The sequence below is a fragment of the Phascolarctos cinereus genome, unplaced genomic scaffold, assembly GCF_003287225.1.
Source record: "Phascolarctos cinereus isolate Bilbo 61053 unplaced genomic scaffold, phaCin_HiC Scaffold_4;HRSCAF=312, whole genome shotgun sequence".
In the NCBI taxonomy this organism is placed as follows: Eukaryota; Metazoa; Chordata; class Mammalia; order Diprotodontia; family Phascolarctidae; genus Phascolarctos; species Phascolarctos cinereus.
In genome coordinates, this window is record NW_027555847.1 from 138,797,933 (window position 1) to 138,824,624 (window position 26,692).

At 46.7% G+C, this 26,692-nt stretch overlaps 2 protein-coding genes and 1 long non-coding RNA gene across 5 annotated transcripts in view; 2 read left to right on the top strand and 1 right to left on the bottom strand.

Annotated features, from left to right (window-relative positions):
* GLIS2 (GLIS family zinc finger 2) overlaps positions 1–9,953 on the top strand; it is a 45,798-nt gene extending 35,845 nt beyond the window's left edge. Inside the window, exons 2-7 of one of the 2 annotated variants that reach the window (XM_020995495.2) lie at positions 1,625–1,877; positions 3,039–3,211; positions 3,496–3,672; positions 3,758–3,891; positions 4,105–4,223; positions 5,722–9,953. In XM_020995495.2, the coding sequence (XP_020851154.1) occupies positions 1,706–1,877; positions 3,039–3,211; positions 3,496–3,672; positions 3,758–3,891; positions 4,105–4,223; positions 5,722–6,509 (1,563 nt within the window). In that variant the 5' untranslated portion in view covers positions 1,625–1,705 and the 3' untranslated portion in view covers positions 6,510–9,953. Of the gene's footprint in view, positions 1–1,624; positions 1,878–3,002; positions 3,212–3,495; positions 3,673–3,757; positions 3,892–4,104; positions 4,224–5,721 lie in introns of both variants that reach the window. The other variant, XM_020995494.2, reaches the window with a different exon arrangement.
* Positions 9,954–11,527: 1,574 nt separating this feature from the next.
* On the bottom strand, positions 11,528–19,893 carry PAM16 (presequence translocase associated motor 16). Of its 2 annotated transcripts, XM_020995497.2 has the most exons (5): positions 19,730–19,890; positions 14,013–14,097; positions 12,937–13,073; positions 12,439–12,504; positions 11,528–11,684 (listed from the first exon to the last, which is right to left on the bottom strand). In XM_020995497.2, exons 1-5 carry the CDS (start codon positions 19,730–19,732, stop codon positions 11,598–11,600), a joined length of 378 nt encoding a protein of 125 aa, XP_020851156.1. In that variant the 5' UTR covers positions 19,733–19,890; the 3' UTR covers positions 11,528–11,597. The 2 variants fall into 2 exon arrangements, with proteins under 2 accessions (XP_020851156.1, XP_078008774.1); XM_078152648.1 differs by lacking the exon at positions 12,439–12,504 and having other exon boundaries at positions 19,730–19,893.
* A 30-nt stretch (positions 19,894–19,923) lies between these two features.
* On the top strand, positions 19,924–26,302 carry LOC144456820 (uncharacterized). Its single transcript, XR_013485948.1, has 2 exons — positions 19,924–20,166; positions 21,073–26,302. It is a non-coding gene; the product is annotated as an uncharacterized LOC144456820 (long non-coding RNA).
* The last annotated feature ends 390 nt before the right edge of the window (positions 26,303–26,692 follow it).

Here is a 26,692-nt window from a genome sequence, read left to right on the forward strand (position 1 = left end):
CCCCCTCAGCTCTCTGGAACCCCTGGGAGTGGGGGCTTGTACACCTTTGTGTATTTACTTAGGTCTTGAGTTTGGCCATATGTTGACATATAGTTTGACTACAGTTCACCCACTCGAGGGTGGGGACAGGCATCTTGTGTGGTTGTAGAGGGATCTTGGGGACTTTGTCATTGACCTAGCATGAGCTTCCCTTGTTAGGCAGGGCAGCCCCTCTCTCTCTTTTCATCTGTTGTTAAATAACTGTGCCCAGCCCAGGTGCTGCTTTGGGGAAGTGGATGGACAGATGTATGTCACAGGCTCCATGGCTGCAGCAGGTGGCCAGGGCTTGGCCGGTGTGAATAAATGGTGTGCTCCTGGTTCTTAGCCTCCTGGCCCCGATAGGGCTATTACCCCTTCCCCTGCCTAACCCTGCCCACCAGGTTTCCTATATAGATTCTTGGAGCTGAAACACATCTTAGAGTCCAACACCCCCAATGTACAGATGGGAAAACTGAGGCTTAGAAAGATGAACTAATTTGCCCATGGTCACACAATTTCAGTCTTATAGCTGGGACTCAAATCCAGTACTTATTCTAAGATGATTGAGTGGACAGATGAGTGAATGGGTGTTTACATCATACCAGGGATTGGAACTGTATAAAGTTTGTTTCCAAAAATGTTCTGATGTTCTGATTGGGTTCTGACTGAATAGATTCAGTGTTGGGTCAGATTGTTGTTGTTTTCTTTTTCTTTTCTTTTTTCTTCAGTGAGGCAATTGGGGTTAAGTGACTTGTCCAGGGTCATACAGCTAGTGTTATGTGTCTGAGGCTGGATTTGAACTCAGGTCCTCCTGACTCCAGGGCCGGTGCTCTATCTACTGCGCCACCTGGCTGCCCCTTGTTTTCTTTTTCTAAAGAGACTTGGGTTGGGCTCGTGGCTCAATAAGAAATATTTGGATTTGGCCAGTGCCAGTATTTAGTTCCTGGTTTTGTCCCAGGCTCTGAAGTTCCATACAGTTGGACAGCTGATGGTGGGAGCTGACCCTGTAGGACTTAAGCCTCTTTAGTGGGAGAAAGACTGAATTTTTTTTCTCTCTTGTAGTAGGGATGGGTTTGCCTGGAGCCGTCTCCATTTTTCCCCCGGGTCCCTTGCTTTTCATACCTGGAGTGCCCTCCCATCCCCTCCTCCTTTCCTCAACATTCTCCCAATTCTGCCAGGCCTGGCTGAAATGCCCTTTCCTTCCTGAAGTTTTCCATGCTGCTCTTTTTCTGTTTGAATCAACCTGTTCCCCATCTAATCTCAGCATTTTATGCTTTGTGACCCATTGTAATTTGTATTATGTGTGTCTGATCTCCCCCTATAATTATTAGACTAGGGGTTCCTTTGAGGCAGATCTGTGCCTTATATTTTCATCTTCCTCAGTGCCTGGCATAGTTCTTTGTACACAGTTGGTGCTTAATGTATATTTAGTAAATACTTAAAGAAAAGAGTCATGGTACCTGGCTTCCCATGGAACAAACTTGAGACCCCAAAGTCCTAGGACCCTCCTTAACCCAATGGCTAGGAAGATGTAGCTGGGGAGCTGCACAGATAAGGTTGGACCATTGCCAGTGGGAGTTCATGACTTGCCTGTTTCTTCCCACAGGTTCCTGCCCACCCCCCACGTCCCCTTACCTCCTGCCAGGGAACCTTTCTGCTGCAGCCACACCGGCCCCTAGCTAGCACCATGCACTCTTTGGACGAGCCGCTGGACCTGAAGCTGAGCATCACCAAGCTTCGAGCAGCGCGAGAGAAGCAGGAGTGGGCTTTGGGTGGGGTCCGCCACAGGACCCTGCACCGGGAGCTGGCCTTGGTAGATGATGGCCCTGCCCCCGCGTCCCCTGGATCCCCTCCTTCAGGTATTGTGCCCCAGTGAGTGGCGCAGAGGGGAGGGATAGCCTCCCAGGAAGCTGTCGGGTCTCCTTGACTGCTTAGGGTCATGATCTGAGCCCAGAGATAGACCAGGGTATGGTCCCCAAGCTGAGCAGGGACCCCCAGAGGGGAATGACCTATTGAGGGACCATACTTAGGAATGACGCTGTTTTTGAGTTGATAAGTATCATGAAAAAAAAATTGACTGCCACAGAAAACCTGAAGGCAGCAATTAACTCTAGGAATAAATTCAGAGTGCACAGAACTCTAAAGTTGAAAAGAAACTTAGAAAGTCAGAGCTGGAAGAAACCTTGGAGCTTATTTATCCAGCCCTCTATTTTAAATATGGGGGAAATGATTTGCCCAAGGTCATACCACAAATCATTGACAGATCTGGGACAGAACCCAGCTGTACTGGCTCAGGCCTGTGCTATGCCAGTGTCCCCAGCAAAGCCTTGTTTACCAGGCTTTTCTTCCACTGCTTGATCTTGAGGAGGCAGGGGTGGATGAGAACCAGGCTGAGATCAGGAATGGAATCACAGAATCCTGCTCTGAGCTGGAAGGTCGCAGTGTAAATTTGGGGCAGCTAGGTGGTACAGTGAATAGAGCACCAGCCCTGGAGTGAGGAGGACCTGAGTTCAAATGCGGCCTTGGACACATAACACTTAATAGCTGTGTGACTCCGGGCAAGTCACTTAACCCCAGTTGCCTCACCAAAAAAAAAAAAAACAACTCTACCAAAACTGGAGTCCTTTCTGTAATATTCCTGACAAGTAGTAAAGTTATCTGGACTTTGCTTGGACACTTGCAGTGATGGTGAACTCACCACTTCCCAAGAAAGCCCATGTCCACTTCTGGGTATTTCTAGTTGTTAGAAAGGCAAACAGGAATATCTTATCCTGGGTGGGTACACATTTGGTACATTCCTCTACCTCTTCCTCACACACACATTTCTTGAAATGGAGCGCTATAATTGCTGAAATAGTCCCTGGGAGTCATTTCTGTGGTCACTGTGGGGCGGGAGGGATAGGTGTGAATCTTTCCAGGTGTGTGGGTGGGGGCTTTGAGAGAGAAGGGCACTGACTCTTCACCCTCTTCCCCCTTCTTTCTAGTCTTGGGCCACCCTGATTTCCTCCCCTCCCACTCAGGATTCTTGCTGAACCCCAAGTTCCCCGAGAAGGGGGACAGCCGCTTCTCAGCAGCACCGCTAGTGGATCTGAGCTTGTCGCCCCCCTCAGGACTGGACTCTCCCAGTGGGAGCACCTCCTTGTCTCCTGAGCGTCAGGGCAATGGGGACCTGCCACCAACTCCTGCTGCCCATGTGAGTCTGGGATGTGGGCATCAGGGTGGATCTTCCTCTTCTATGAAAACTCCTGGGAAGTACGGGTGGGGGACGAGGCAGAAGGGGGAATGGGCTGATCCCGGCGCTACAGGGGCCCGCCGATCTTGGGTTGGGATGATCCTGGGAAGAGCGAAGGCAGAGGCATTATGAGGGAGGGGGAAGTCAGAAAGAGGCCATGGTGGAGAGGACGTTCCTTCCAGTGTCACTAACCATCAAGATGCGCTGCCGATTCTCTTCCAACTTCTCTCTGCCTTCCTCCCCAGGACTTCCAGTCTCTTCGTTATATTGATGGAGTTCCCAGTTCCTTCCAGTTCTTCTTGCCACTGAGCTCAGGGGGTGCATTGCATCTGCCCTCCTCTTCCTTCCTCACCCCACCTAAGGAGAAGTGCCTCTCTCCAGATGTGCCCCTGCAAAAGCAACTTGTCTGTCGCTGGGCCAAGGTGAGGATGGGTGGGTGTGGGTGGAGGAGAAGGGAGCCCACTGAAGTCCCAGCGGGTCTTATGGCTCCCTCTTCTCTCCCTGCAGTGCAACCAGCTCTTTGACCTGCTGCAAGATCTGGTGGACCACGTCAACGATTTCCACGTCAAACCCGAGAAGGAGGCTGGGTACTGCTGCCACTGGGAGGGCTGTGCCCGCCATGGCCGAGGTTTCAATGCTAGGTGTGTGCATGCTGGGGAGGGGGAAGAAGTGAAGGGGGTTCTGGGGCCAGCCATGTTCCGTGTTGTTCTCATGGGACCCTTCATTAAGGAGCAGGATGTCTCTAGCAGTGGCAAAGGGAGCCCTAGGCAGGGCTTACTTGGGACCAGCCTCTCTGGGCTCAACTCCTCTAGCCTTGGCTCACTGGGTGCTCTCTTCTTTTCTTGATCTGGAAGGTACAAGATGCTGATTCACATCCGGACTCACACTAATGAGAAGCCGCATCGATGTCCCACCTGTAATAAGAGCTTTTCTCGCCTAGAGAACCTTAAGATTCACAACCGATCACACACAGGTGGGCTTGGAAAGGGTTCAAATGAGAGAATGGGTAAAGGTGGGGCTGGAGGAGGGAGTCATCAGGGACAAGGAAGATTCACCTATCTCACTCAGGCAAGAGAAGGGGCGGGGAGAGGACCAGGAAGACAGTGTTAACACAGTTCAGGATACATTGTTGTGTATCTTGTGTTCCATGTCAAAGGGGGGCAGCTAGGTGGTGCAGTAGATAGAGCTCTGGCCTTGGAGTCAGGAGGACCTGAGTTCAGATTCAGCCTCAGACCAGACACTTGACACTTAGTAGCTGTGTGATCCTGGGCAAGTCGCTTAACCCTGAGTGCCTCACCAAAAAAGCAAAAAAAAAAATGCACAGTGCCGAACACTAGAGAGAATATAATGATAAATGAGATGCTACCCTCACTGTAATGACCATTATAAATCAGGAGCAATACAAGACAGGATGCGATAAATATGAGACAGGCACAAGGTATCCTGGGTGTTCACAGCAGGGAGGGATCAACTCAAGCTTCAGAGGAAGGCTTCAGAGAGCAGGTAGCCTGAGCTGGATCTTGAAGGACAGGGCAAGAATTCCTATCTGTGTGTCTACGTCTGTGTAACTGAGGTTATATTCCAAGTGAGCAAAAGCACGGTGGGAAGGCCAGGACTTTAAAGAATTTACAGTCCAGTTTGGTTGGACAGTAGCATATACATGAGGAGTGGTCAAGATAAAATTAGAAAAGCAGGATCATAGGATTTAGAGCTAGAGGTGACTTAAAGATTATCCAGTCCCATTCCCACATTCTATAGATGAGAAAGCAGCTCTGGAGAGGAAATGGCTTTCTCAAAATCAACCAATCAGTATGCATTTATTAAGCACCAACTGTGTATCAGGTACTGTGTCGGGCTCTGGGGACCCAAAGTCAAAAATGGAATTGTCCCTTGTCCCCAGGGAGCATACACTTTAGCAGGGGAGACAACGTACATAGACACAGATTCGAAGGGAGCGCATGATGGGAGGGAGACGTTAGTAGTTGTGGGCTTCATGGGGAAGGTGCTGTCGAGTGGTGTCTTGAAGGAACAAGGGACTCCAAAAGGTGGAGGTTGGGAGAGGCAGTGCTTCAAGCACAGGGGACAGATAGCAATGGAAGGCCCAGATATGGAAACTGGAGTATCATTTACGTGGATTGGTAGGAAGGCTACCTTGACTAGTCCAGGTAAAACAAAAGATAGTTAAGGGCAGAGCAGGATTCAAACTCGACTTGTAACTCCCACTGTGGTGTCCAGTTGTCAACACCAGACTGTCTCTAGGGTGGTATCCAGTTGTAGAGTGCTTGGAAAGCTGAACTAAGGACTTAGGGCATGGAGACTGAATGGGTTTTTTTTTTTGACGAGGGTGGGTGTGTGTGGGTGTGTGTGGGTATGATCAAAGCTGTTTACTATTATTATTATTACTTTTCTTGTTACTGTGGAGTCGGTGGACTCCCCACTCTCAATCTCTTGCTATTGTCCTTTTTCCCCAGGGGAAAAGCCGTACATCTGCCCTTACGAGGGCTGCAACAAGCGTTACTCCAATTCAAGTGACCGCTTCAAGCACACACGCACCCACTATGTGGACAAGCCCTACTACTGCAAGATGCCCGGCTGCCACAAACGCTACACAGACCCCAGCTCCCTGCGCAAACACATTAAGGCCCACGGCCACTTCGTCTCCCACGAGCAGCAAGAGCTGCTCAAGCTCCGACCACCTCCTAAGCCACAGCTGCCCACCCCAGACAGCCCCTATGTCAGTGGGGCACAGATCATCATACCCAACCCTGCTGCGCTCTTTGGGGGCCCGGGCCTACCCGGTCTACCTGCCTCCTTGCCCCTGCCCTTGGCGCCCGCCCCCCTTGACCTTAGCACTCTGGCTTGTGGTGGGGGCAGTGGTGTAGGACCTGGTCTTCCAGGCCCTGTACTCCCCCTCAACTTAGCTAAGAACCCACTGCTGCCCTCGCCCTTTGGGGCTAGTGGGCTGAGCCTGCCTGTTGTCTCTCTCCTTGCGGGCTCTGCAGGGGGCAAGGCTGAGGGTGAAAAGGGGCGAGGGGTGGTAGGTGCCAAGGCTCTGGGCACCGAAGGCCGCAAGATTCCCGGGGAGAGGACTGAGGGTGGCCGTGTTCGGTCTGGCCCAGATGGACTTTCCCTGCTGCCAGGCACTGTGCTGGACCTATCTACAGGTGTGAACTCAGCAGCTAGTCCTGAGGCACTACCTCCTGGCTGGGTGGTCATCCCGCCAGGCTCTGTGCTACTCAAGCCAGCTGTGGTAAACTGATGGCCAGGGAGAGGGAAAAGGACTGGACAGAGACTCCTCCCCTCATCCAGTCACGACGAACGGAAATTCTTCTGAGAAATAGCAATAATGTCCTGCCTTAGGGCTTGGCCATCCTCTGGCCCAGTCCCTGTGAGGTAGGCAGGAGGTAACCAGGACACATGGGGAAGAGGTAGGCCTTGGCCTGGGGCTGGCTTCATCTTTGTGTGTAGAGATAAAACCCATGTGGACAGAAAACAGGTCACTCTAGGGTCTCCTCACCTCCATGGCCTCTGCAATGATGGCATGGAGGGAGAAAGGTAAATCCCATCAGATAAAAAAGTGAATTTTTGGCCCATAGAGTGAGGGCCTTGGGTCCTATTGACCTCTCTCCCAAGCCCGCTCCTCTACCTTCAGCAAAGGGTCTGGTCCCAACTCTCCTAGGGAGGGAACACCAATACCCAGTCCCTTTTCCCATGCTGCACCAAATCTACTCTGCTCTCCCTCCTCAGTTTCCCTTTTGGAATGCTGCTCCACAGTCTGGCTTTTGGCATTCAGGTCTTCCCTCCCATGTTTGTCTGGTGCCAACTGACCACTGTCATAAGGCTCCACCATCACTTTTTCCTTCCAGCCAGTGTGCTGCCTTCATATCTTGAATGTGAGGGAGCTGGGTCATAGGAATAGCATCCCACTCTGAGCAGTGGAAGCCTCATCCCTGACATTTCAACCCGTGGCTGCCATGAACTACATGGGCCAGGAGAATTCCGGTGGTTTCTCACAAGCCTCTCCTTCCACCTCTTCAGAGCTGGCCCCAGCCCAGCTTTGGGAAACTCTACAGACCCCTCTCCTTCTGACCCACTTTTCAGAGGGAGAGCAAGACAGACGCAGACCTTGGCAGTGCCATGGAGAGAATAGATCCTTTCCCTTGTTACCCCCTTCCCCTCCCTGCTGACTGACAAGGTATCTCCCACCCTAGGGGTAGGGTGGGAGGGCTGCTCCCCCTAGCTCTGTTAACTTTGTGCTGAGGAAGAGGACCAAGGCAGGCCTATCTCCCTCCTGCCCCTCTCATAAAGCAGTGTACCCAACAAGCATCAGGGCACATCCTTTTTTTCCTGGCTGGACAGAAAACTTGAGACCCAACTCTGGGGTTAAGGAGGTAGGCTCACAGGGCTGGGGCATTCCCATGGCAGGTAGATGGCAAATATGGAGAAGGCAGGCCCTGGAAATTCCTGAATTTGCCTCTTCTAAACCCCTTTTCTTTTGAGGTTACATTAAGAGTTCAACTGTTGTTCCTCAGGATCACCACTCTGATGTTCTCCTAGAAGATGAGAGGAATACAGGCATCTGTTTCATACTGAGGTAGTTTCCAGACCAGCCGTGGTGCTCAGTTGTCAAGTTCCCTGCTGTTACCCTTTTGTGCAGTACCTCTGCTTGGGGGAAAAGGATGGGCGGAGGACATTAGGGTTGTCGTGCTGCTTCTAGAATTCTGTCACTTTCCCTTGGGCATCCATTTCCTCGGAGACCCACTAAGCCCCCAGGCTTAGTGCGGGGATGTCCAGAGAATTCAGTTCTAACCTAGCTAAGCCTTTGCTAGGGCTAGCAGAAGATTGCAAAGGCACCGTCTAAACTCTAGCCAGGAATTCAGGCTGCATTCTCACATTAGGGAATTAGAACGGAAGATAGCAGAAAGGTTGTTGAAATTAGGAACCAGCAAGGAGGTAGGGCTGTAGCTAGGTAGGATGTTCAGTGGAGGCAGCCAGAAGCATGCTACATTGCAGCACCAGAAGGAAAGTGAAGATAGCCCTGAAAGGGTCCATGCCTTCAGGCACTGGGGTATTTCAGAGTGGAATGGAGACAGCTTGCTAGAACAGGTTTCATTAGATAACTTTAGTTTGAGCCACCTGGTTGAAACTTTGAATACTGGGGGTTGTGGTCTCAAGTCAGCTTGCATGGGAGGAGGTTAACCATCTGTGATTGGAGGAATTCAGCTGGGAGACAGCAGCATATGAAGAATTTTGAGCTGTGCTTTAGGAAACCCGAATTCTAGCCCCACTGTTTCCACTAATACCTCAACCTAAGCAATTCTTTTTCTTCCTCTCCCTACCCCTATGCTGCTCCAAACCCCTTGGCCTTGTAAAACTTGGAAGATCTATAGCCAGAGAAAAAGGGACATTGCATGTGTTGTAATTTTTTTCCCCCCCACAAAGGCAGGGGAGCCTCTTGGTTGGCTCTCCTGGTGTGCTACTCTCCTATTTGCTTGATGATGGCTGGAATTGCCTGACCTGCACCATAAGTACTGTAAGCTCATCTAGACTCCACAGAGCCAGAGAAGGCCTGGCCTGTACTGCAGGCATGAATAAGCTAAAGAAACCCTTTAGATGAGGGGGCACCTCGGCAGGATGGTTGAGGTCCTGTCCACTCCTATAGCTACCTTCCCTGTTCTTCTCTGCCCTCCCTATCCCAGCTATGAAACAGTAGGACGGTTCTCCCAAGAGAGCATAGTACTGGCTTGCTTCCCTCCCTGAGGGGGGCACTTTACCTCTTGCCTCTCATGAGGTAGCCTGGTGTCACAGAAAGAGCACTGGACTGGGAGTCAGCAGATCCATATAAAAGTCCCTGCTCTGCCACTAACTTACTATGTTTTGTCACATAAACTTGCTGTGACTTTAGACAAGTCTTTTGTCTAGGCCTCAGTTTCCTCATCTATAAAATGAGAGAGTTGGACTAAATGATTGCTCAAGTCCCTTCCAGTGCTGACATTATTAGATTATACTTGCCTCTTCTCATTTGGGTGGCTCAGTGCTTGCCAGCTCCCCCTGACTGCCCTTCTGTTACAGAGGGGTCACTCTGTCCTGGCCCTCACCTCTGCTGGGCTCTGAAATCCCAGACTGTGATTAGGTTACAGCAGCTGGGGTTTTCCACGGAATAGGGGACCCAAGTATGGAAGGAGAGAGCTGGTCTCCCTCCTTCCATCCCCTACTAGGAACCAGACACCTCTATATTATCCCCCCACCTAAGGGCTCCAAGCCTTAAATAACTGGCTGGCTCAGTGCTAGGGCCCACAGTTACCCCTAGACTGGGGCTTCTGCCCTTCCTGACTAGCAGGAGTGACCATCAAGGGTTGGGGGTGGTGGTTTGAGATGCAAGCCCATGGAGAATAGCAACATGGCACTCAAAGAGTTAACATTAGCTCAGCATGTGATTTGGTGATAGACTAGGCTTTAAAGGGCCGGTGTACTTTTTTTGTTGTCATTGTTGGTTTGTTGTTGCACATTCCAAGATATCAGTATTTTAACAGTTTCTAAGTGCCTTTCTATTGTAGCTTACGTTTTTCCTCCTCTTGGCTCCATTGCTGTTAGCATAGAGTTTAAAAAAAAAAAAGAGAGATAAGCTAATGACTATAACAATATATTCCTCCATGTGAGAGGAAGTTTATAAAGAAACAATAAAAGTGAGTTGCAAAGATGGCCTGCATGTCTTGGAGTGTGCTGGGAAATGGGGTCCGAGATCTCACCAAATAAAACGCGTGCTTCCCCACTTAGGCCCACCACGAGCAGCCTCAGAGACATTAGCAACCACCTCTGCTGTTCATTAAGATCTACCTCATCCATGGGGCTCAATCTAGCCGGGTCTCTGAGCTCGTCCTCACCTCACATATCACACAGCACTCTGAAGTCACAGGCTGATCATATCTCAGATGGGGGGGGTACTGAGGCGCACAGTTCAACAGCAGAGAACAGGCAGGACCATGCAGGGATGGGACATTTCCACAATGCCCGAGTTTACATTCCTCCCCCAGCCAGATGCTCAGGGTCTAGAAAAAGATGCTGGGCTCCTCTCTGTTTCCGCTATAGAAGCCCAAGGCAGCCCTGGGAATCAGAACTCAGAAACGGGCAAAGCTGAGAGATGACCCCTTCCCCTCCAGGTTTTCTTGCCCTTTTAGGTAACTATGGCACAAGTGGCCTAGTTAATCATTCACCTGGGACTATAGGAGCTCAATCCAGGCTAAGAGGAAGGCTCTGTGATCAACCACTGGGCTACAACTGGAGGTGAGTAGAGGCTGCCTGAGACAAGAGACAGCCCAGCAGAGGGCTCTAGATCTGCCACTAGGCCTGGATTACAGTTACCCCTCCCCTGCCCTCCTGTTTCCTACCTTGAACGACCTGCTTGCTTTACCTCCCTACCTCAGACTGCTCGTGTTCAAATAGGGCTAAGAGCAACTGCCCTAATTACTTTTCAGCACTCTTGTGGCTATCAGATTAGAGTTGGAAAGGAAAGAACACCACAAGCGCAAAGTATTTAATGTCACTGACGATACTGTTGCATTTGTCCACGGGAAATTTAAAGCTTGGGATAAGGCAGAAGTTGCTCCTTACATAGACAGGAGAGACTAGACTCTCTTAAGGTCCCCCCAGGTCTGAATTCAGTTATTCAATAAGTGATCTTCATAGGGCTGGGGAAGCTTATGGACCCCTTCTCAGAATATTTTGAAATGCCTAAAATAAAATGCATAGGATTGCTAAGGAAACTAATTACAAACATACAAGAAAAACCAAGTTCCTGGGCCTCAGACTAAAAACTCCTACTTCATATGTAAGGCCCAAGAATCCTCTTAAAACACACCTCCTGGGATAGTAGCTGAACTAAAATCAGTGGGAAAACAGTAGAATGAAAGAATGAAGCCCAGGCAAAAGCAGAGGTTTACCATGAAAACTGCAGAGGGTCAGGGGGTCAGTCAGTACCTAGTAGGTTGGCTCCCAGAGCTGGGGAAAAAACAAAAGACGCCTCTCATTACTTCTCTAACTTGAGGCTTCTGGTTTAACAAAATACAGCAACAACTCTTTCCCAGCAGCGCTGGCAGAGGATGAAGCTCTCTGATTCTGCCTAGCATCACCTACTGCCCCTGTTGAGGTTGTCAGTACAACATTATGTGGAGGTACGTGCTCCCAATTCCTTTTCAAATCTAGAAACTCCCTGCCCTAACCAAGGCTGGCAAAAAAGAATGACCTGCCTTTTAGAGTCTGGGCACATGGACCAAAAAATGCAGAAAAGATATTTATTACCGAGCTATAAATAATTCACACTGAGGCAAAGACAGGCAAGGATAGGAGGTCACGTTTTAGGCTGCTGCCCTCTCTCATTCTCGTCCTGGGCCTGGATTTTGAGCTCTTCCTCTAGCCGTTCCTTAGCTCGCACCACCTGGGGGAGGATGAGGAACCGACATTTCAGACGTTTTCTTTTACCATTTACCCCCACCCAAGTCTGGTCCCAAACAGAATGCACTTCATCCTTTTCCTGATTAGTTCCAAGTTACAATTTCCCAGAGCCATAAGGAGACCCTGTATCCTATCCCCCAACCCTCACAGAATTCTGGTCTCCTATTGCCAGATTCCTGAAGCATCAGGGAAGGTCTAGGATGCTGCTTTCATCTCATGGGTAAGTCCTAGGATTGTCCAAGGGCCTTCTTCTATGGTTTGTCTTTGTGCTGTCTGCTCCCAGAGGGGCAGAGTACAGGGCAAAGGCTACAGTCTGTGCTCGAATACACAACCAGCTAAAGGCTGGTTTGGAATTTAGTCTTAAATTCTAATACAGTGCGAACAGAAGAATATGTCCAGCTGACCCATCAACAATATACAAGCCAATGTGCTGGTGGTCAAAAAGGGCAAGACCATAAGGTTAACTATAGACTCTTCACGGCAGGAGTTGAGTTTGAATTGTCAAAACATTCCACTGGAACAGAAGTAGGAGAGAGACATTATGTCCAGGCACTGGTCAGCAACAGGGATATCAAGAGAGCAGGCTAAAACGTTGCTTTGTTGACTGTTTGCGACTTGCTATATTTCTACTGACAGGAAATGAATGATCTTTTTAGCCCCATCTGCACCAGCCCCCACCAGTGGCAAAACTGGTCCCTCAGTTTAACTAGGTTTCCATAAGCCTTGAGGCCACTCACCTTTGACTGCAAGTAGAAGGAGCCACCCACAGATTTATCATTTACCTTAAATAAATGATCAAAGTTCTGTTGAGGAAAAAAAGGAGAGGAGGATATTTATGGAGCAGGTTTAATGTTTTGGAAAAAATGGGGGCTGGGGTCTCTTCCTGGTTACAGCTGGATTAAATGGCTTTGAGGTACCTTAACAGATGTGTTGCGCTGGATATAAGGAGAATCTCAAGTGCTTCTGCCCTGCCCAAAGATGGTTGTAGCTATACAATGACAATCCAAGAGAAGCCATGAAGACAGGAGCTCCTGAGGGATGCCCTGAAGGCTTGCCTGGTGGAAACTTGACTTACTGCTGCTACCACAATTCCCTCTCCAGATGTGTTCTGTCAAGATTCCCACTGGGGAGAGGGCAGATCCCTAATTGCCCTCTCCTGAACAGTTGAGGCTTCCTTTGCCAATACTCCCCCCTTTACTCTGGACACAGGCTGGGCATCCCTGCTCTAGATTTACCTTTTGGATTTCCTCTCGGCTCAGCTTGGAGACATTGAGGATCTGCTGGGCTTCCTGAAGGCTAAGTCCAGAAAGGTTGGATGCAGCTGCAGACTGATGACCGGCTCGCCCACGAGCATCTGCTGCTGCCCGGCTGGCTGTTAGACACAAAATGAGCTCTTGGCCTCATATAACCACTCCCCTGGCAATCCCATAGGCCAGCCTCAGAGTTCTAAGCAGTCATTCCAACTGGAAACCTCACACTATGTGGCCAGGAAATAGAGGGAAGCCCAAGAACCAAGGTAGCCAAGAAAAGGCCATTGGGCATGGCAGGGCTAGCGTTCCATGATGCTGCCAGCTAATCTGGGCAACATGTAGGGCCACAAAAGTCAGTCTCTTTCCCATTCTATCCCATTCCCTTGCCTATTTCCCCCTAGAGCCATCCTTAGCGTAATCACATTTGCTCTGCGTAAAAACATCAGGGGAAATGAGGAATCCCTAAATGTGATGATCTATCCTGGGCTCTTATTACCTCATCCCCCCTCCCCGGTCAGCCTTGATTCACCCTCTCTTATACTATGGTAACATGAGAGTCTCTCATCTGAAGGCAAGTGAACTTGGAAGCTGATAACCCATTGCAATGGGCAGTCTCTGCCCTAAGGTCTTTGCTATCATGAGACAGAGCACCAAGAATGCCACTATTCAAAAGGACTTCCTGTCTTCCCAGCCCCTTCTGCCCTATGGCAGCAGCTCAGATAATCACAAGTGGTGCAGGTGTCACTGGGCCTCAGTTATGGAATGTGTTTGAAATAAGGGAGATGTTAAATGGTATGGCCTCAAATTCAAGAGAACATGGAATGATACTGATAGCTTACAGAACTTTCCTCAAGCCGATCTAAGGCAGGAGTGCAAGTATTATTATTTCCATTTTATAGAAGGAAACATTGAGGCTGAGACTAAGTGACAGTTCAAGGTGACACTGTGAAATGCCAAAACTGGGATTTAACCCAGGTCTCTGACTTCAGTCCAGAGCTCTGTTCTACCACATCCTGCAGCCTCTTGAGATTGGAAATCTGATTTGGGGATATGCTGCTTACCTGCAAATTCCTGCCGGAGTGCCCGGGCAAAGGCCCTTCCAACCACCTGCACCCCCATCACGATGATCTGAGCTAGGTATTTGGCCTGTGGGCAAACCATCAGTCAGTCAACAAGGTTCGCTGGGCACTCTCGCTCTGGAGCCCAAGTCTAGGGGTGCTCTCCACTGGGCATCCACCAAAGAGCTGCAGCCAATGAATTCAGGTAAGGGCAAGAGGACAGGCCTTTAGCTGATCTCTTCTCTAGGTCCTGGGAAGACCACTACTCCCAATTTCCTAAGCTTCCTGCTTCAGCTGAGTTGCCCATTCCAAGTAAACCAACAGCAAGTCTAGCATAGTACTATGAGGCTTGATAGGAAGGGAAGAAAAGAATTCTACTCTGCTGAAGAGAGTAAATTAACCGATGACCAGAAATAAAGAGAAAATGAAGATGCAAGGCTCCACTACTAGGTGGAGGAAGGAAGACAGATAATTAATGGTTTATAATACTATGTCCCAGATAAGTCACAGATTGAAAAACACCCCAAATAAACTTAGTTGTTTGTGCATCTGACAGGCTTTGCCTTAATAAATGAGAGAATGTTTGGATTTCACAAGTAGGTCTGACCTTCACAAGTCTTCCACTTCACACCAGGAAGTATGGTTCTGTTAACACTTTTTCTTACTTACACCTATGATCAAAGCACTATGTAACTTCAACAATTAGCTAATTTGTTTAAAGACTTAATAGGACAGTTTATGAATTTAATTGTCCTCTCCAGCACAAACCTACAGACATAATAAATGTGTCACACATTTCAAGGATTTGTGATTTCAGCTGGTATTTGTGTATTCCTTCTAAAACTTGATGGGTTTGGCCAATGAACTCATTATCCTGTGGCTGACCTAGAGCTGAACCTTGTCTAACTGAGCGAGGCTGGTCCTAGGATGACAGGCGTAGCACCAATGGGGCTCGCCTTCCCAGGCAGACTTGCTAGAAAGACTGGATTCCATTGACATTTTCTAAGAGAACTCAACAAAATGAGGCATCCAAATAGATTATATATTTCCTAATCAGGAGATTCCTCATCTATCAAATGAGGCTAGACTGGACGCTCTCTAACGTTCTTTCTAGCTCTAAAATGTGATGACTATGATGCTACTGACCATGATTACCTGAGTAGAGGATGGATGAAAAATTGAATGTTTGGCTAAAAATACTTCCGATGCTATATAACTAAGATCATCCTTCCTTGTAGTGAAGACAGCACTGAACTGGGAATGAAGAGATCTGAATCAAAGGAGTATAGATTTGGAACTAGGCAGAGCCTTAAAAGTCTACCAGCCCAACTCCCTAATTTTACAAACTGGGGAAACTGAGGCAAGGCAAGTTAAGTGACCTACACAAAGTCACAAAGATAGCATACAGCAGAGCTATGGACCTAAAGATTCATGGTGACAGAAGAGAAAGACTGCTGAATTTGGAACCACAGATGTCTTTTAAGGTCCCTTCCAGTTCTGGAGGATCCAAGGCTTCTGAGCCCAGGTCCTGCTTTCAAACCTAGCATTCTTTCCATTGCATCCTTTATTTCCCTGGGTTTTACTGTCAAACTCTGTATCGTCGAATAAGTCATTCCCCTCTCTGGCTCTCTCCTATAAAGTAAGGGTCTGGACTAGATAAATTTCTAAGATTCTTTCAGTTCTAAGAAAGTATAGAGTTTAAGCTTTGTGGAACCCATGTGAGGTAGGGTGATGCAGCTAGTGCCCACTGGAGAAGATCTGCAGTCAGATTTGGATTCAAATATTGGTTCTGCTACTTCTACCTTTATGATGGTAGGCAAGTCATATGACCTTCTAAGGTTCAATTTCTTCGTCGGTAAAATGTTTATCTCAACTGCCAAATTCTATGGTTTTTCCTCAGTCCTCTTTTTCTGGTCCTCTTGGCAGTATTTGACACTGTTGATCACTTTCTCCTTGAGTTTTCATGACCCCGCTCTCCTCTTTTTTCTCTTATCTGACTGCTCTTTCTTAGGCTCCTCTGCTGCATCCTCATCCTCAATCCACTCCCTTTGCTTGGGTACCCCAGAACTCTGTCCTAGGCCCTTTTCTCTACTCTCTTCTCTTTCTCTCCCTCTCAGTGATCTCATCTTGGAGCTCCGATGGACTCATCTCTATGAAGACAAATTCCAGATTTTTACATAGAGTTCTTTCTAGTCACTCTCTTGAATTCCAATAAGGCATCACCAACTGACCACGGGACATTTCCAACTCAATATCCCACAGCTATGTCAACCTCATCATGTCAAAACGTTACTGATCACTTTCCCCCAAACCCTTCCCTCTTTCTAACCTCCCTATTTCCGATGAGTGCCCCATAGTCCACCACGCTCCCAGTCACACAGGTTTATATCCTGAGTCATTCTCACTCCCTCCTCACATCCACTTAGTTGCCTAGTCTTGTTGATTCTCCCTCTGAAACACATCTAACTGGTCTCTCTACCTCCAGTATGACCCCTATCCATCTTCCACATAGCTGCCAAATTGATAATCCTAGAGCAAAAATCTCACCATGTCATTCCTTTGCTCAGGATAAAATATAAACTCTCAGGTTGGCAATTTAGCTACTCTGCCAAACGTACTGCATGTGACTCTTCTTCACATACTTTATGTTCCCTAATCTCATGTTCTATCTTTTGTCTATGCCTTTTCACGGGCTGTTCCCTACTCTACTCTAAACCCTACTTCAGAGAATCCATGGCTCTCTTCAAAGTTCAGTTCACCTGCAGAAGCCTATCCTGATTCCTGAGGTTACTTTACTGGTGCTTTTTCTCCAGAAATCACTTTATATCTATTTTGTAACTGCTTTTCTGTCTACCTGTTGTTTTCCTCTATGGAATGTGAGCTCACTGAGGACAAGAACTGTCTTATTGTCTTTGTATCTTTTCATCTAGGTCCTGGCACAGTACCTAGCACATATTAAGTACTTAATAAATACTTAAGGAATTGAACTGAACTGAGGGAGTTGGATTAGATGACTTCTGGGGGCCCTTCCAGCTATAACTCCATGATTCTGTGATCCCAAGTCTCCTCTTTGGAGCTCCTGCTTCACAAGGCCCAATCTTTACAGTCGGAAGCCAAGCAGGTCTATCAGGTACTGTCCACAACTCAGTCTATCAAAGCTGAATTTTACTCAACCTTTAAATTATCTTTTCAGCCCCAATGATTCTCAGCCTTCCCCCTATCCAGGACTTTTTGTTATGCCACTTTAGCCTGCCACAAGAAATAAGTTATCTGATCTCTACACGTATTATTTCAGTATTTCAAAAAGACCTATCAGTCTACCATTTCATCAGAGTAGGTATTACTTCCACTCATGCAGGCAGTGAACCCTCCATGCTTCATCAGATGGTCTTCAGAAGTTGCTGTACCTCTCCCAATTCATCATTTGGTGGTTAACCTCCTGGTGATACATTTCTGCTGATCCTTAGATCAGATAGTCTGTCACTGGGCCATATACAGTGCCCTTCCAGCTTGGTAGGATCTGCCAGCCCTTGAATACCACTTGCCTAGCCTTTGAGGATCAGTCAGCTCACTGACTAAAGTAGACTTTCAGTGCGCTACCACTATTAATCATAAATTGGGTGCTATAGAAATTTGAATGATTAAATCACCTTATATTTGTAAAACTCATAATACTTTCCAAAGCATTTTCCCATTCATTACCTCATTTGATTCAGGCCATCCTTTGATGATCATCAAGCATCACTCTAGTGTGAGTAGCCTGTTTATATTCCGGGACCTTATCGGTGGTAATTCTGTTCCACTGTTTAACAGCTCACAGATGAAGTAGATGAAACTGTGACTTGCTCTACTCCTGAAGCACAGAAACTATGCAAATGCACCATATACATGCTATCCTGAAGAACTGTTATAGCATGATATACACTGACAATAAACCTGCTTCAGAGAAACCCTACCTGAAAAATTTTCATTGGCTACTGAATTCTAATCATGTATAATGAAGCACTGACTGACAGGGAAAGAGAAAAATCAAGCTAGGTAGGCCAGATTGCTACCTGGGAAATTAGCAAGTAAAATGTGGCACCAATGAAGCCTCAAACTTCAGAAAAGATAGAGTGTATACACCCAGGGAGAATATGCAATTGGAGGCAAGACCTGGAACCTGGACAACAAGCTATACATCTGGCTTCCGATCAGTAAGAAACACTGCCTTCTGTTCATTTTTCCAAACTCACTACAGAGTTCAACCCTGGTACCAACAGACCAAAAAGCCAACAACCTAGAATAGCCTTGGGGGGGGGGGGAGGAAGAAGTCTTCAGAGTAGTGAAGCAGCAGCCTCCAACATTGAATGTAGGTTGGAGGTAGGGCCACTGGCATGACAGGAGTGAGCCTGACAGTAACAAATGGAAGAGGGTGGAAGCAAGAGTGACACAGCATGTCTCACTCAATATCTCCATCTTAGAAGTAAGACCTAGGCCTGCTGTACCCTGTCCTATTCAAGCACAACTTCCCCTTTTAGGCAGCTTCCACAATATCAAGTCCCAGCCCTAACGGTGAATCAACACTGTTATATATTAGGAAACGCACAAGAGGTCCCTGTTCATTCTCTTTCCACAGCTCTCCTCGTGTTCAGAAGCTATCTGCCTTGCTTAGTTCCACTTAATCTCCACTATACTCGACAACCAAGACAGAATATTAGAGGGAGATCATCTCATCCTATCCCTAGAGAGGCAGCGTGGTATAGTGGATAGAATACTGGACTTAGAGACAGGAAAAATGACCTCTTCAAATGCTAACTTTGACACTTACTAGCTTAATTTCTCTGGCCCTTAATTTCCTCATCTGCAACAAAAGAAGGGATCAGACCAGATGGCCTCTATGGTCCCTTCTGGCTGCAAATCTATACCCTGTAACCTCTCATTTTACAGATGGCAAAAGAGGCCTGGAGAGGAGAAATGACTTGCCTAAGGTCACAGGGACAGTCAAAGGCAGAACTGAGACCAGGGTCTTTATTTACACTGTATCAGGCTTTTGCATTGGTGAGCACCATAGATAGGCTCCCTCAATACTTTCCCAGTCTTTCTCATCTCTAAGCAAGGCCACTGGAGTTGAGAAATAGCCCTGAATTCGGGAGTCAGGGAGACCTGGGTTGGAATCTAGCTACGTGAGCTTGGACAAGTCCTTTCTCCCGTTTCCCCTTGGAGATAATCATACTTGCACCGCCCCTATTTCAAAGGGCTAGGAGGAAAGCTATTTTTCTAATGAGCTATTATTGTTATTCTCTCTGCTAGGTGATACCCAGCCTCCACCCCGACTATTCCCTGAAAAACTGGACCTGCCTTGGGGCTGGGGAGCCCCTCCAGAAGATGGGGACCGGTGAGCCCTCCGAGGTGGGGGGCTGGGGGAGAAGCTCCCGAGAGCTTCCACCTCCGGACTCTCAGATGGGAAAGAGCCGGGCAAAAGTGGACGAAGGGGGAAGTATCAGTCATCTGGTCCGGTCCCCGTCGCTGACAAATGGGGAAACTGAGGTCCCGAGAGGCGTGTGTGTGTAGGCGAGGAGGAAACGTGCCCAGGGTCTGCACTCGAACCTGTCTCCCAACTCCCAAACTCGGGCCTTCCCCGCCCCACCCCCGCAAGGGAAGGTCAGAAACAGCCCCCTCCGGGGCCCCTCGCTCCAGCAGCCCCCTCGCCCCCACTCCCTGCCGGGCCTCGAGCTCACCATGGTGCCGGGGCGCGGCCCTCGGGGATGCGGCGGCCGCCGGGGCTCCGGCCCCGGCTGAAGGGTGGCGGGTCAGAGGTCGAGGAGGAGGAGAAGCTCCGGGGCCCCGACTGCTTCCCTCACGAGCTGATGCGCATGCCTGCGGCGCACAGGGGTCGCGGGGTCACCGGAAAGTGACGTCTGGGCCAGGAGGGGCGGGCCTTCCGGCAGACGGGACACCGTGTCCTCGGCCACCGCCCGCTTCGCGGAGAGCCGTGGTGACCTTGGGGCTCGGCCTCCTAGACCTTGGACCAGCGGAGGCCTGGCGAGATGCTCGTGCGCCTGTCGGGAGAGCTCCGATGGCGGAAATCAATCGGCGCCGGGGATGGGAGGGGAGGGGAAGAGCGACGATCTCCAGCCCTCTTCAGGAGCGTGTTAGTCCTTTACGACAGGAGGGGGTTTGTGCACTTGCTTTTTAAATAGCGTGGTAACTATTTCAACTTAGTAACAATGATAGCCGTCATTTATAAAGCGATAACTTAGGGCTTGCAAAATACAGATATCCTCACAGTAATCCAAGAGGGAAAGGGGGCTATTATTGACTCCATTTTGCAGATGAGGAAACCGAGTCAGAGAGGTTAGGTGGCTTGTCCGGGGTCACAGATCTAGTAAGTGTCACATTTGAACTCAGGTCTTAGGACTTCAGGGCTAGGGCTTGGTCCACTGCACTGCGTAGCAGGCTTCCTTTGTAATCCTATGCATTTTATTTTGTGTATTTAAAAACAGTCTGAGGAGGGGTCCTTGACACACAAAAACGGCCAAGAGCTCCAGTATTTTAAGGCTGAATTCAGAAATGAATGAGTGATTGGATGAAATATGCCCTCAGGCACCACTGTTTTACCAGTAGTTCACTTCCCAAGAAGGCTGAGGCTCTTTTTGAAGCCCTCTTCTGCCTGCCATCAGTAAAGGATAAGCCAGCATACCTAAGGACTTCTCTTTCCTGCCCCAGGCTTTACTCTCCTCCTCAGCCCTACAATGGGAGCCTGAATATTGGACCAGCTAGGGTGGGGTTGGATCTGGAATAAGGCTCTTGCTCGAAATGAATAGGATAGGTAAAAGGGGGAGAGGATATAAAGGAGGGAAGAATAGCATTGTATATATATGATAGACCATATTAATATGTCTATTAATATATCAAGATATTAATGTAAGATTAACTTTATGATAGATAATATGTTGATAGAGGTAATTCGGAGACCAGAGGTCCCAAGGAATAATAATAGCCAGGCACTTTACAATTATCATCTCTTTGATCCTCACAGCAGCCCTGTAAGGTAAGTGCTATTATTATCTCCATTTTACAGATGATGAAACTGAGGCAGACTGAAGCCAAGTAACTTGAACTTGGGTATCCTGATCCCAGGTCCAGGACTTTATCCATTTTGACACCTAACTGCCAGTATGCAGTGCTTTAAGGTTTACTTTCCATGCATCGTCTCACTCGAGCCACACAATCCTGTCAAGTCCGGCACTGAAGAGGTCGCTCTTTTAAGGAAACGGGCTTCGAGAGGGTAGGTGGTTTCACAGTTAGTGTCAGATAAAGGATTTGAATCCTGGTTTTCCCAAATACCAATTTCAGCATCCTATCCAACATAAAAAATGATTGTGGACTACAGGTCAGCTGGACAGAAAGAAGAAACAGCTGAGGAGTTAGGGAGGTAGCTTGGTGTAAAGAAAAAAGCACTGATTCCATAATCACAGGATCAACATTTAAATCTTTCCTTAAATGCTTATTACAGTGACCTTGGGCAAGGAATTTTACCTTCCTGGGCCTCCAGTTACCTCCTTGTAAAGTGAGATAGGACTACATGTTTGCTGAGGTCCCTTTCAGCTCTAGATCTGTGGTTGTATGAAATGGACTGTAAGCCCGGCATGGAGATCTAATGAATACTGATGAAGGCCTCGTGTTATTTGGACACGTGGAAGTGAAGGTCAGAGGAAGTAGAGGGATGTAGTGGTGTCTGCAGCCCTTATGTTACCATCAGAGAAGTTGGCCATTGTACTGGGACGTGTAGCCACCTTGCTTCAGAGACTCAGAATTTGAGTTGAGACCTTGTTAGCTATCTAGGGATCACCACCATAAGACAGCCTACAAGTGGTCAGACATGATGCTTGAAATCATTTCCGTCTTTTCAGGGGGAACCCACCACCCTCCCTGGCATCTCAGCCCACTTTGGGATGACTGTTGTTAGTTCATTTTTTTTTCTTCCTAACCTCAAACCTAAAATTGTCTGTGTAACTCCTACCCATTGCTCTTGGTTCTGCCCTCTAGGACCAAACAGAACAAATCTAATGCTTCCTCCACATAACAGCCCTGTAGATATTTTGAAGACAGCTGTCTTGTGCCCCTTGAGTCTCTCTAGGGTAAATCTCCTTAGTTCCTTTATCTGATCCTCATATAATATGGACTCAGAGCCTTTCACCATCCTGGTGACTACTTCCCACTTGATTCATATAAAAAGTATGGCCAGGAGCATGGGGTCTTGGACAAGAAATTGAAAACTGAAAACTTTAGGGGCACAGGTGTTCTGATCAAGCAATAAGCATTTATCAAATGCCTGCTATGTGCTAGGTACCAGATCATTGTTGCTGATCAAAGGTAAATTCAAAAGATAAAAGGTAGATTTGAATTGAGAAGATTGTAGCTAAAAAGAGGGCTTAGATTTGTGAAATAGTGTTTAAAATTTAGGAATAACGGGCTCTTGGCAGGGAGTAGAATGCCCCTTCCAAGGGCTGGTAAAAAATGTCTTACAAAAGACCTTAAACTGGAAAAAATGGACCTTAAATTTACAAAGGACCTTAAACTGGAAAAAAAATGGAGGAGCAAGAAACTTGTATATTTACAATGTATGAAGAAAAATAGTATCAATCCCTTAAGATTTTACAAGAGGCCAAAGTCCAAGAAAGAAGCTCATGACCTCAAATGTTTATGCACGGACCTAGAAAGTATGTGTAAGAGGTATGGCAAATGAGGGATTCCTAATGCCAAGCAAATTTTGACCTTAGGGATCACAGAGACTCAGTGGATTGGGATACATGACAGGAATATAGCTTTGGAAAGTTATTCCTTATTCAGAAGTAACAAGGTGGATAAAAGGGAGTGGGGGGAGCACTATAGTATATAGTGTAGCACTATAAAGAAGATATATTTGTGAGGAAATATGGGAACCAGAGTAACTTGTGAATAAAATTTTTGGGAAGATCAGCAGAGTCAGTGTGATACAGTGGAAAGGATGCTGGCTTTAGAATCTAAGGACCTGAGTTTAGGACCTAAATCCTATCTATATTTGCTTTTTAACTACTGATGCCATGTTGATTCATTTCATCTCTCTGAGCCTTAGTTTCCTCTTCTGTAAGATGAAGTGATTGGACTCACCTCTGTGGTCCCTTAACACCTCTAAATCTATGATCCTAAGAAATAATATTTCCGCAGGACTGTACCAAAAGCTATCTGAATGGAAAGAAGTTCAGGAAAGATCATGAGCTTCACATGAAGGCATGATGTAGTAATAATGAACTTTTTCTCTGCTAAAAACAGAGGATCTAATAATTTTATGGTTTGCCTTAATTTATCCTTTTAAATTGGAAGAAGCAAGGGGAACTGTTGTTCTCTCCCTGATTCTTACCAATGAGGAGGAACTGATTGCTGAAGTAGAATTGATTGAAGCCAGGAAGCCTTAGGACAACAGACAGAGCTTGTTTAAAGAAAGGACAATGAAAGAATGATTAAGATTACTTGGGGGTCAAATGGGTGATTAAAGACAATGGGAAAAAGACAGGGTAGTTCAATTCTTACTCTGTTTGAACTGTTTTTTTTTTTTTACAAAGAATAATAATCTTGGCCTGAAACCAAGACACGAGATACATATGGAACTAGCTGGTTTAAGATTTGCAAAGCCCTTTACAAATATCATTTCATCCTTACAATGGAGAGCAGTTGTGATTTGTTCAGTCACACAGCCAGTGCCAGAAGCTGAATTTGAACTGAGGTCATCCTGACCACAGGTCCAGGGTATCACTGTTATCACTGTGTGTGCACTGCCGAAGAGAACATCTAGCTGCCCTTGATAAGTTTCTGTCACCAGATCCAGATGAACTGCATCCCAGGGGATTGAAGGAACTAGTACATATGATTGCTGACTGTCAGTGATCTTCTGAAAAATCAGAGAGATATTCCACAGGATTGGAGAAGAGCAAATATCCTAATTTTCAAAAAAGGAAGATTATGGAATCTATAAACCATAGCCCAGTGAGCTTGACTTTACTGGCAAAATTCTAGAATGATTTTAATCATAAACAGCTAGAAAAGGGAGCAATGATTAGAAAGAGCCAGCAAGATTTAGCATGGGATCACAGATTTAAGCCAGTCACCTTCAAGGCCTATTTACCCAACCAGGTCATTTTATAGACCAAGAAACTAAGGCCTGGAGGGGTGAGGTCATTCCCCTGAGGTTTCATTAAGAACAAGTATTTCACTTTGAAAGACTGAAGAAATTTGATCAATGCAGTGACAAGCCACAATTCTAGAGGACTGATGATGAAGCATGTCCCTGACCTTCTGACAGATGTGATGGGCTCAGGTGCAGATCGAGACATACATTTTTTGGATACAGCCAATGCAGGAACTTGTTTCACTTCAATCTGTATAAGTTAAAAGGGTTTTGATTTTCTCTTCTTTTTCAAATGGAGAGTAAAAGAAAATGAGATTTTAAAAATTAAATAAAAAAGGTATTTCCAGTGTAATCCAATTTCCTTTTTTGACAGGGTTGTTTAGACTGGCAGATCTGGAGAATGCTGCAGATAATTTATTTACAGTTAGTAAAACATTTGAAAAATTCTTTCCTGCTGGTCTTGTGAACATTATGGAGAGATGTGGACTAGACAAAAATACAGTTAGTCGTTTTCAGAACTGTTTAAATGGCTGAACCTCAAAAGTGGACATTAAAGGGTTGATGTCATCTTGGACAGTCTCTAGTGGAGTGTCTTAGGAATCCATACTTGACCTTATGTCTCTAACTTTTTAATAATGTTTTGAATAAAGGCATACATGGCATGCTTATCAAATTTGAGGATAACATAAAGATTGGAGGGGTTGCTAATAGGTTTTTCCAACCAAAGCCTATCAGAAGTTGATAGGCCCTGGGGGCAGCTAGGTGGCGCAGTGGATAGAGCACCGGCCCTGAAGTCAGGAGGACCTGAGTTCAAATACGGCCTCAGACCAAACACTTGACACGTACTAGCTGTGTGACTCTGGGTAAGTCACTTAACCCCAATTGCCTAAAAATTAAAAAAAAAAAATTAAAAAAAAAACTTGATAGGCTCGAACACTGGGCTGAATCTGTTAAGATGAAACTTAACAGGGATAAACATTAACTTAATAGGAAAAATATACATGTGGGTTTTTAAAAAATCTTTGTAAATACAAAAATGGGGAAGGTGTAGATGGAAAATAGCTCATCAGAAAAATCTTTTGGAGTTTTGGTGGATTGTAAGCTCAGGGAGTCTTCTGATAGGGTAGCCAAAAAAATTAAAGTGCTTTTAGGCTTCATTGAGAGCTATGGCATGTAGCACTAGGAAAGTGATTATTATTCTGTACTCTACCCTGGTCTGGCCACCTCTAGCATATTGTGTTCATTTCTGGACACCAGATTTTAGGCAGGATATTAACAAAGGCCATTCCTTTTTAGTGCCAACATTCTGCCAGTGTGCCTCTATGGCAACGAGACGTAGAAGACAATGATCTCTGAAGAATTAAAAGTGAATATTCCAGAGGGGAAGGAACATGTAGCTGGTGTGAGCAGGCTACAATACAGAACTGTTATGAGGAACTCTGAAGAACAGAAGTAAAATAAATTGTGATAGGAAGATGGTGTGAACAAGGGATGACTGAAAGGCAGCCAGAATGCTCTGCTGGGACCTTTGTGGTGTCAGGAGAAATTGAGGAAACTGACCAGCAGGTTGGGTGAACTTCTCTTGGAAAACTTATGAGAGAATATGGACAAGTCACGTGGGATGGGTAAAGCATGGATGGGTTTTAACTACATTATTGGAGAGAACTTCCAAGTTGATGAGATCATATATTCATTTGAGCTATTGATCAGGGAAGGCGGTTGGAGATACTGAAGATGCTTAGCATGGAAAAGAGAAGATTCTTGGGAGATGGAGAGGGTGTAAAGGAAGAACATGATAGCTATCTTTAAGAATTTAGAGGGCTGTCATATGGAAGTCTGATTAGATTTGTTCTGCTTGGCCAAAAAAAACAGACATGTAGATTTCAGCTTGAGGTAAGCAAAATTCCTTAAGAATTAGAGCTGTTCAGAAGTTGAAGTTGCCTAGGCTGTCTTGGAAAGTAACGTGCACCACCCTCTCATCAGAGGTCTTCGAGCAAAGGCTACGCTTTAAACACATGTTTATAGAGTAGGGTTTTGTTTAGATACTGGCTGTACTAAGTAACTTCTGTGGTCTCATACCTGTGTTTTGATTCTGAGAATAACAGGTTCCCAGCATCACCCTAATTTTCCATGTGCCAAGGAGCTGCTGGCTGGCCCCATTGTTCCTTTCTCTTGTTTTCAGAACAAAAAGCATCTCCCAGGGAGTGTTGCTAATGGCTTCATAAGTAATAGGTATTTCTTAAATATTTGGTTGAAAGAGGTCTTATCCCTTTGACCCAGCAACAGCACTTGTAGGGCTATATCCCAAAGAGATCATACAAATGGGAAAAGGACCCACATGTACAAAAATTTTCATAGCAGCTCTTTTTGTGGTGGCAAAGAATTGGAAATGGAGAGGATGCCTATCAGTTGTGGAATGGCTGAACAAGTTGTGGTATGTGAATGTAATGGAATGCTATTGTGCTATAAGAAATGATGAACAGGCTGACTTCAGAAAACCCTGGAAAGACTTGGATGGTCTAGTGCTGAGTGA